Here is a 10,314-nt window from a genome sequence, read left to right on the forward strand (position 1 = left end):
ATCTCAACGGGGTACTATGCGAGACGGCCATTCGACTCGTTCGTCAACACGGGGCCACAACCCCCGGAGTCAAACATTAAATACTATGGGTACCAGGTCTTGCAGGACTCCTTGGGAACGACGCGGATGGCAGTATCACTCGAGGCCACACTTATGGAGAGGGGGATGAGGCGTCGCCTCCGCATCCCAACGGTATAGTGAAATACTGCATCACACAGGGGGCAACTTGAGGCAAAATCCTCCCTCTCATCCATATGTATTTAAAGAGCACCGTTCCGCGCATGAGAATATATGTCGAAATTGCGAGGATAAGGCTACATTAAGCCACTTCACGTGGCCCTGACAGGGTAACTCGGCAGTGCCTCAGCGTGAAAGTCCCACATTAGAGCAAAGGCAGCCGGCTTTGACCAGCCCGGCCCTGGAGGAACAGCTCGCCTTGATAGGCCGAGTCTGCGAGGCGGCTGTCTCCGTGGGGGCGAAGGGACTAGGAGAAGGAAGTCCGGAGCGACCTATACTGCTCCCAAAACAAAACCTTTCTAGATAAACAATGAAGCTTTTTCTCTCACACACACGCCCGCACGAAAGGACGGTGCGGGACGTACAGCGCATAATTTCGCCTTAATGTGTTGCTTTAGATGGCTTGCACGGAGTCAGATGCTGAACGTACGGGCTAGTGAACTAGCACGGTGAGCAGATGCAGCTGTTGGCGTCTCGGGTGCCTCAAGCTCTCTCCAACGCACCCAGGATAACAGGGGCTTCTTCTAAGCTTTCCCTCCTCCATGGAAGCGGCTTATCCGCGGGATTAAACATGTTACACTGACGTCACGCTAGGCGCGCTATCAGAGAACCCTCAGAGTGTAAACCTGCCTCCGTGGCGTCAAGTGCAAGCTATCTATAGAACAAAGCTTTTAGCAGGGTGCCAAAACCAGGATATAAAAACTGTCGCATGGCTACTGTTGTGGCTTGCAGAGATGACCGTTCTAGTGGCGTGTAAGAGATAAAACATGAATGTTCCATTTGTTGTGAGTGGTAACCTGCGAATTCGGCCTGCAACGCCGAGTGGATTCCCAGATGTCTGTAGTCATTGGGCAGACAGGCTGTTTTGCTCAGTACTTTGCAGTGTCATGCTTGAACCAATCTTGTAGAAATCACGCAAACATTTACGAGAGAGCGTAATCTAGCATGAACGGGATTCTTGAGATACGCTACTGAGCACCATTATCAATGCCACAACACTGATGCCATAGATTGGTGTGAGGTAACCGTGGCCTACTTGCTTTTCTAGCAGCCTTCAGGATGCTGACCATCAATAGGCTGCTCCTGTCTGCTGCTCCGTGCACCTGGGCTCTTGCATCAACAGTGCCCGTTATGGAGGTGACCTTCGCAAACCTGGGATTCGCACTCGTCGTGATTCTTGTCGCCTACTGGTCTCTATGGCACTGTAGGCAGCTGTTCTTCAACGGGCCGGTTAGTCACAAAGGGAAGGCTGTACTCATCACAGGTGAGTGCGCAAAGTTTACAGCGAAACCAAATAGACTGCTCTAATACTTTATGTGGTCGCAATGGTACCAGTTTGCCTTCTATGGAGGCGCAGGGTAAGATAGGAGGCATAAGGGCAACGAAGAACACGAGACAGACGCGCAGATCGCGATGCATCATTTTATCATAGCAGTTCTCTTCTCATGAGTTCCCGATTCCAACCATGAAGCCTTTCTGTCGCGTTGTAGTTATTACTAATGAATCCGCAACAATTCGCTTGGCTTTCAGTCTTGATGAAATAACGAGGACGTATGATGTGATCATGTAATTACGTTGATGAAAGTACGTTTCTAACAAAAAAGAACTTGCTCAAGAACTCAAAATATAACTTTGCCTCCCCCCCGCCAGGTTGCGATACGGGCTTTGGACATTTTCTCGCTGGACGACTAGCCAAAGATGGTTTTCTTGTATTTGCTGGGTGCCTGCATGCCTCGGGCACAGGTGCCAAGTTCCTCAGAGAAAAAACCAATATCCGTGTGCTTCAGATGGATGTCACTAAGGAAGAAGATATTGATGCTGCAGTCGAAATCGTGGAAAAGGCCCTAGACAACAAAGGTGAGTAACGCCATTACAGATCGTGCCTCGCCAGCTGAAATCGAAATTGAGTTTGCTTTCACAAATCATCCCTCGCCGAAAACGCCGCAGGTATGATAACATGTGTCGACTGCGACGGTGAACTAAATTAATTGGCGTCAGGTTCCCCCTTAGAGCTGAGTGAATGCGAAGTGACAAGGGCAGTCGCATTCAGCAAATAACATTCAACAACGCTTACTGTGCCTGCTTTGTGACGTTCCATGTGCGCCTTACTCACATTTAGCGATGCCCTAAGCGTGCAGTGATGTGGGGCCTACTTTTCTTGCAGTGTTGTATGCAGTGGTTTGCAACGCCGGTGTGGGAAGTATCGGCTACATAGACCTGCAGCCCCTAAGTCGCGTGCGGCAAGTCTTCGAGGTCAACACCTTTGGTGTGCTCGCTGTCTCATGCGCTTTCCTTCCGTTACTGAAGGAGTCGCGAGGAAGGCTTGTCATCGTCTCAAGCTTGCTGGGTGAGTCGCACTCTGCCGCGAAGAAGGAACCAGACGTCTCGCAAATGCGTCGTGGTTTGTCGCTGTTCTACATAAGTTTGGCCAAACCAGTAAATTTTTCTCGGCATTACTTGTTAGATGAAGGCGCAGTTTCGTGCTAAACATGGTTGAAAGCGATGGCCGGCAGTCCGCCAACGTCACATTGCTGGTGCTGGCGCTTTCATCTGCCTCATGATGACTGGCTCGTGTGGAAACTTCCTGCGAGAGTGTGACTTCAAGCTTTATAAGTGTATAAACAATCAAAGGTTGTAATGAGGGCGTAGGAACTTTGCTCGCTGACTCTGCTGCATTGCTTTTCGCCGCCGCGCTTTGGGTATAGGTGTCACGGGATAGGCTCTGGCATTTGCGGGAATGAGCAAACCATATATTCAATAGGAACAATGCTTGAGCATGCGACTATGAGAGCTATACTTGTATTGGCTGTCAGAAGTCATGCGTCATGACGTTTCAATGAAAAAAAAATACATATTTTAGCAGATAGAAACAGTTCGGTCGTGAGACGTGATTAACACTAGACCAAGTCGCCAGCGCGATCAGGTGCACTGGCGTTGCTAAATGACACCGCACACTGTTCGCCTCCAGACAGTAGGACACGAATTCACTTTCGATATCACGAGCAGTTCATCGCCCTGAGATTGCTACAGTGCTGCGTACTTTCTTTCGTGAAAGTAGGAATACATTTTAAGCTCATTTGTTCAAATGTACTCTTTGGTACCTATAACTCACACTCCAGAGCGTGTGTGTTGATGTTTAGGTCGTGTGGTTTGATGAACTAGTATAAGGAAAATGTTTTCTCAATAAATCTGCTGCCCTGCCCATGAGTGCCGCTGGCTAACACTCCCGGGGTTAATCTTGGACGCACATACAAACACTCAAGACAGTGGTAACCTAATTGCTATAGTCCCTCATACTGACTTGCGCAAGATCAGGATCAGTTTTCCACTTCAGGCGAGTTATCTTTTCGCGCACTTTCATTCCCCATTACCGTAGCATTTCTACATGTCATTTCAACATAACCATGCTCTACCCCCTCGCTATCTACGGTGGCACTGTCTGCTACTTTGTATCCTTTCGCCCCCCCCCCAAAAAAAAAAAAAAAAAAATCGAGCACCTTGGATCCCTCCCGCCCTCACCTCTGCTATACAGCCACCCAACTCGATAAAAAGATGTAATTGAAGCCGGAGATAATTTTGCACTAGTCATAGCATCGGATCTGGGTATGCCAATTCAAATGGAAATTCTGCTGATTCTTCGCAAGAGGTATTTTTTATATTGCTCTTTATTGATTCAATTTCACTTTTTGTGTACTCAGTAAAGCGTCTTCTAGATCCTGTGTGGCATCATTTCCTATATAGGTATTCTCTAATGTTCCCGCATAACATAATTCTTGTTATCGTCGTTTGATAAAGAAATGCCGGTACCGGCTATGGACTGTAAGTGCACCGAAAACAGAGCCACATATCAGAGCGCCCACAGCCCTCGTAAGCGACAGGCCCAAGATACCTTGTGTAAGTCGCCCATCCGACAAAGAAGTCATTTGGCCATCGGTAGCGAAGCAACAGTTACGTATCAGTGAGTTGTTGAGTTATCATGTACGAAAAGTCAGAAAATATCACTTGTTCGCCCTGTTTTGTTTTTGTTTATATTTCCGGAACGACAGGAAGGTTATCTGTACCAGAGTGCTTGGCCTATTGCATGTCCAAGCGGGCCTCCATATCCCTGGCTGACGGGCTCCGTCGGCAGTTCTACTCCAAGGGTGTCCACGTCTGCACCGTTGAACCGACGGGTTACAGGTTAGCCTGAAAGTCAAGCTCACATATGGTACATCATTTAAAGTTCAGTTTTTTTCTTGATAGCATTTTATACATGTAAGAATAATCTAATGGAAAAGTTATCGAGTCCGCCACTACGGTGTGCCTGAGAATCATTGCGGTTTTAATACGAGACTACCCGAAATTTAGTTGTATCATCCTCCTCCCGCCCTCACCTCGGCTATACAGCCACCTAACTCGATAAAAAGATGTAATTGAAACCGGAGACAATTTCGCGCTAATCATAGCATTGGATCCGGGTATGCCAATTTAAATGGAAATTAAAACCACTCTTCGTAACGACTGAGAGTGTAAACAGGAGTCTAGCATTTCGAAGGGTGAGGGTGCGAATTAGTCTTGAACGTGTTTTTAAGGTATCCACGTGGGATTCTTTTTGTAAGATTTTATTAAGAAACTCATACAGCCTTTCGTTTGTAAGTGCTGTTCGTTACTGGCCGAGCGCGATCTATGCCGAACATGGCCAGTGGCGGGCGCCTGTTCTAATGGCTGTTTTAACGTAGGATCTTTCGTTTTATGAATGCGGGTACTGGTGCAGCTATCAGTTGATGCCTTACAGTGACAGCTGTAGAGGGTCTGCTACTGCCAGTCATCATGACATCTCTTACAGGTATCACCAGCCACGTTGGCTTAGCGGCTACGGTGTTGCGCTACTAAGCACGACGTCGCGGGATCAAATCTGAGTCGCGGCGGCCTTATTTCGATCGGGGCGAAATGCAAATACGCCCGTCTCCCGTGCAATGGCTGCAAGTTAATAGATAAGCAGGTGGTCAGAAAAAATCCAGAGTGCCCCACTACGGCGTGCTTCGTAATCGCATTGTTGTTTTGGCACGTAAAACACCACAATTAAGTTCAATAGTCTCAAGTATCATTGCGCTTCCATCAGGAAAGAGTGCGATGGAAAACTCCACTCGCTTTTGACCAGGATGATATCCTGCTTAAGGGCTACGGACTGGATTCCAAGGGAAGGGAAGCGTAGCAGGAGGCGGCAGAAAGTTAGGTGGGCGGATTAGATTAGGAAGTTTTCAGGGACAACATGGCCGCAATTAGTACATGAGCGGGGTAGTTGGAGAAGTATGGCAGATGCCTTTGCCCTGCAGTGGGCGTAACCAGGCTGATGATGATGATGATAATGATGATGATGATGATGATGATGATGATGATATCCTGCACTCGAAAGATGCATATTGACCGGCGCACTCGTTAAGCTTATCCGGTGACCGCATTTTACAGGCCAGAAAGTGTTGAATGTTGTCACTCTACGCAAGACGCGCCTTTCTTTATCGGGAGCTTCTCGTATTTTATCACTGGTTCTATTTATTGTCTGTGGTTTCGACGAGCATTGCGTAATCGGATTGTCTACGGGACACGATTTGCATAGTAATTTCTGGGTGGCACGTGGGCATCAGCGATGACGCTGGAGCCTTTGACGAGTGCTGTACAAAAGCCGACGCCCTTGATTCGCAGATCACGTTCTCGACGATAGCCTGCCTTACCCGCCGCTATCGTTGTGCTTGAGCGTTACTCGTTTTTCTGGGCACGGGTTCGCCGAATGCGGAGTTAAATTCGTAACTCACAGTTCTCACAGCGCGCCATTTTTCACCGTCACTACAAAGTGACAAATTTAGCCGTCGCGTTTCTCGTTACGGGAACATTGTCATCGTTGTGCCGTCATTGCCACGCTGCTGTTATTATCGTCGTGCCGTCATCGTTATAATCGTGGTCGGTGGCTCATCCATCGTCTGTTTCGTGATGGCACAAGAAGGGCCACTAAGGACCGGTATTAAGTTTTGCAGTACTAGTTAACTGGCACTTGTGTCATTAGAAGATCTGTTTAAACGAGAGCGAGGGCTCGGTAGAACTGTGGTTGAACAGCACGAATAAAGTAAGGACACCAGGAAGTGTCCTTGTTTCCAATAAAACTTCCAGTTGGGAGTCAACGCTTGTCTGTGGTATTTGTTTCCTCGTGTCCTTGTTTTATTCGCGCTTTTCTACCTCAGTTATAAATATGAACGAACTAGCTCTCATCAAGATTTTACTGAGGCTTTGTACGCCGGGAAAGAAGCCAAAAGGGAGGACCGGTGGGGACGCCGACCTCAAGTTTCAGTCCCAGGTGGCCATGATATCTCGAGTTTGGCAACATTAAGTCGGCTCCTGTTAAGTTACCGGTAGGAAATAACTGACTCGTTGCATTCTTAAGGAACGGAACCTTGAACATAACACAGTTCAATGCCGTTTACTGCGCCAGTAATGGGAAATCACTGAAACATTCTTTGCACTCTATGACCTTCCCTGACGCACGATTGCTGTTGTTTAAGCAGCTTAGAAAAGTTCGGCAGTCGCTTGCCCCTAATCAATATACAATATTTTTGGGGCCGAATGAGATAAATTAAGTTTTTGAAGTATGGTTTGCCAGACTAGTGTGATTTAGTGTTTGTTGTCTAATGCCAATTTGTATTTGCCAACATCTATATATTCGGCTAAACGATGTCTTTTCTGTCTCTTTTACACCTATCATTAGAGTCAACCGTTTAATAAAATCAATTTATTTTATGGACCTATGTGCGTTTCATCGCATACCGCGGTATCAGATGTAAAGTTCATGTCGCATCTTTCCGAGGTAACCTGTACAGCTTTGTCGTCTCAAAGAGCTATCGTGAATGGAACCACTTTTTTCGTCTCCCTTGCTACCATTAATGATACTACAAGCTTGAGAACTGCCCATACAATATGCTTTTTCATAGTCATACATTTTCTGCACACTCTTATATGTGTCTAACCTTCTCTAAAGCCTTCGGGCCTCGAAAGTATTTGGAATAAATAAATAAATGAATCCACAAATTTTTAATTAGCCGCCCTGCTCAAAGGAGCAGCTGTTACCGGAATTCCGCTTACATCGCCCTATGTTTCAGGACTCCCGTGGCCGATCACGCCGCACTGGAAAAGGCAATGGAAGCCGACCTGCAGCGGTTGCCTGAAAAGACTCGCTCAACGATCGACGAGCGGTTTGTGCAGCGTTTTAAAAGTAGAACGCGAGTCCTCTTGTCATGGTTTCTTCGGAAAGACTGCGGGGAAGCCGTTGAAGTCATCAGGAGGGCCACGCTTGATCGGTTGCCCAAGGCACACTACACAGCTGGTGGCGTAGCGGACCACGTGTACCGGCTTTTGATCGACCTGCTTCCGGCTGAAGTGATAGACGAAGCACTGCATATTATGAGCACAGTGGAAGCGCTTTTCGGGAGTAGGACACAATGATTGAGTCTAATATTGTGTTCATTTTTGTCTGAATGAGCTCTTGCCATAATGGATGTCCACTAACTGTGAATTACTCCACAGCCATTTATGTGACTGCGCGTGGATCATTGCACGCACCACGTGCCCACACACACTCATAACCAGAGAGAGAGAGAGAGAGAGAGAGAGAGAAGAAATTACAGCGCTGGTGTACAAATCGCAAAGATACCGCCTTGAAGTGGAGTATGCGGATTGTGCGGACTGTGCGGTCGCCTACAGTGGATGTTGGCACAACATATCTTTTTATGCGTCGGAGCATTGGGAGAAATGTCCCGGTTTTGACTAATAACTTATTACGCGTGCGAATGACCGAGATACCGCGTTGGTGCGATGTATGATCATTCAGTGTGTGGTTTTCCACTGTGAATTCCCAGCGCAGTTTCTTTCTCTTTTTAATATGCAGTGTCTGTGCTTCGGCAAGTGAAACATACGCGCGCGCAAATCACCCAGTAACTTCGTTGATACGACTTAAGAGCATTGTGCGGTACAACTCTTGATGCAACTCCGTTTGTTTAGGCCTTTGTTCACTCTTTCTTCTTATTGCTTGCTTTTTAACTGTCTGCATGTTATTTCACTATTTCCATGCATCTGGTTTCTGTTTGTTCAAAAAATTGGAAGTAACATGCTAGTGCAACAGCATTTCAGTCGGGCAGATTTTACTCAATGTATGAATAGATGCGCAATGAACATTATTATCATTATTAAAAATTATAGGCAAGCTTTGGACAGTTGAAAAAGTACAAAGTGGAAAACAAAAGCAGTAGCCTAAAGGAAACAGTCGTGTAGTAAAGTGCGTGAATAAGAGTAATATTAGCCATTGAGAAATGAATGTAGTTAGTCTGATTTCAATGAATAGGAAAGTGAGCAAACATAATATGAATGAATAAATGCAAAAAAGGTTCACATTATAAGTCAGGCATGTATGACAATAAAGCACTTACTAAAGTAAAATTTTATTTATTTATTTTATTTGGTACATACTGCTAGCCTTAACGAAGGCTTTGGCAGGAAAGGGTACATTCATAAGAGGGAAAATACATCATTCACACAGGGTTCAACGATAATCGTTTACAAGAGGCCTTGGTTTAAAACAAGCTTATTCATACACACAATAGAACATAATGACAATAGGACATAATGTAAAAACCACATTTCATCATGTAGCAACAAAGATATGGTTAGACAGCTTAGACAAAAAAGAATCGAGGGTTGTACAATCGACAACCTCTTGTGGTAACATATTCCATTCTCTGATAGCTTGTGGGAAGTCTGAATATCTGAAGGTGTCATTGCGAAACCTATACTCAGATAATTGTTTATTGTGTTTCGTTCTTGAAATTCTAGCGTTAGAGTGTACTAAAAACTTCTTTTTGTCTATTTTTAGGGCATTGCTCTGGAGAATAAACAGGAATTTTAGTCGGAGATATCTAGCACGATCTCCAATTGTTGGGAGTCCGGCTAAGCGTAGAAGTTCAGTTGGGGAATCATGACGACGGTATTTATTATAAAGGAATCTGACTGCTTTTCTTTGTACGTTCTCTAACTTCGCTATGGCACATTTAGTGTATGGAAACCAGCATATGGCGCCGTATTCTATAACGGAGCGAATGAGTGACGTGTACGCGAGTAGTTTCGTGTTGGGTGAAGCGTATCTGAGGGACCGTTTGAGGGAAAAAAGCGCTGAGAGTGATTTTGTTGCCACGTATGACACGTGTTTATTCCACTTTAGATCGGAAGAAATAATTACACCTAAATGCTTGTATTCTTCTACCCTATGTAGTTCTCTTTGCTGAATTTCGTATGGAAAGGTTAGTGGTGCTTTCTTTCTCGTGACTGTCATGCAGACAGTTTTTTCTGCATTTAGTGTCATCTGCCAGTCTTGACACCATTTTGCTATATTTTTAAGTGCGTCATTCAGAACAACCTGATCATCCTTGGTCTGTATTGGTTTATAAATAATGCAGTCATCTGCGAACATGTGTACCGTTGCGTCAATGCCATCTGCGATGTCGTTGATAAAAAGAAGGAAGAGAATGGGCGCTAAAACTGTGCCCTGAGGCACACCGGATAAAACTTCAACGTAGTCTGAGGATTGCCCTTCGAAATGAACGAATTGTTGACGTCCTGACAAATATGCTTTTAACCATTTTGTAAGATTACCGTGTCCCAGAATTCCTTGCAGCTTATGGATTAGCTTTGGATGCGATACCCAATCAAAAGCTTTTGATAGGTCCAGAAAAATTATGTCCACCTGTCCTCGCTTATCGATTATTAATGCTAGGTCATGAATAGTCTCTATTAATTGAGTTGTTGTAGACAAACCACTACTGAATTCATGCTAATTAGGGTTAATTAGAGAATGACTTTCAACAAAAGTTACGATGTGTTTTAATATTGAATGCTCAAAAATTTTCCCTGCTGTACAAGTGAGTGAAATAGGACGGAAGTTTGAAGGATTTGTAGCATCCCCTGATTTATGTATCGGAATAATTTTAGCAATTTTCCATTCTTGAGGAACCTCAGAAGTTTGCAATGATTTTGTAAAAATTAGCAAAAAGTATTTGGAAA

The 10,314-nt window shown here is 45.2% G+C and overlaps 1 protein-coding gene across 2 annotated transcripts; it reads left to right on the forward strand.

Annotated features, from left to right (window-relative positions):
• The first annotated feature begins 764 nt into the window (after positions 1–764).
• On the forward strand, positions 765–8,893 carry LOC126544636 (retinol dehydrogenase 5-like). Of its 2 annotated transcripts, none has more exons than XM_055061091.2 (5): positions 765–1,501; positions 1,888–2,094; positions 2,402–2,584; positions 4,284–4,416; positions 7,365–8,893. In XM_055061091.2, exons 1-5 carry the CDS (start codon positions 1,297–1,299, stop codon positions 7,705–7,707), a joined length of 1,071 nt encoding a protein of 356 aa, XP_054917066.1. In that variant the 5' UTR covers positions 765–1,296; the 3' UTR covers positions 7,708–8,893. The 2 variants fall into 2 exon arrangements, with proteins under 2 accessions (XP_054917066.1, XP_072140925.1); XM_072284824.1 differs by having other exon boundaries at positions 1,457–1,501; positions 2,025–2,094; positions 7,365–8,890.
• Positions 8,894–10,314: the final 1,421 nt, after the last annotated feature.

This window comes from Dermacentor andersoni, chromosome 10, assembly GCF_023375885.2.
Source record: "Dermacentor andersoni chromosome 10, qqDerAnde1_hic_scaffold, whole genome shotgun sequence".
In the NCBI taxonomy this organism is placed as follows: Eukaryota; Metazoa; Arthropoda; class Arachnida; order Ixodida; family Ixodidae; genus Dermacentor; species Dermacentor andersoni.

What these genes read in the sequence shown, in the direction of transcription:
- LOC126544636 (XM_055061091.2), top strand. Translation starts at nt 1,297, where the DNA reads ATGCTGACCATCAATAGGCTGCTCCTGTCTGCTGCTCCGTGCACCTGG. An exon ending in AAAGGCCCTAGACAACAAAG is followed by an intron (nt 2,095 to 2,401) that starts GTGAGTAACGCC and finishes CTTTTCTTGCAG; the next exon opens with TGTTGTATGCAGTGGTTTGC. An exon ending in CATCGTCTCAAGCTTGCTGG is followed by an intron (nt 2,585 to 4,283) that starts GTGAGTCGCACT and finishes CCGGAACGACAG; the next exon opens with GAAGGTTATCTGTACCAGAG.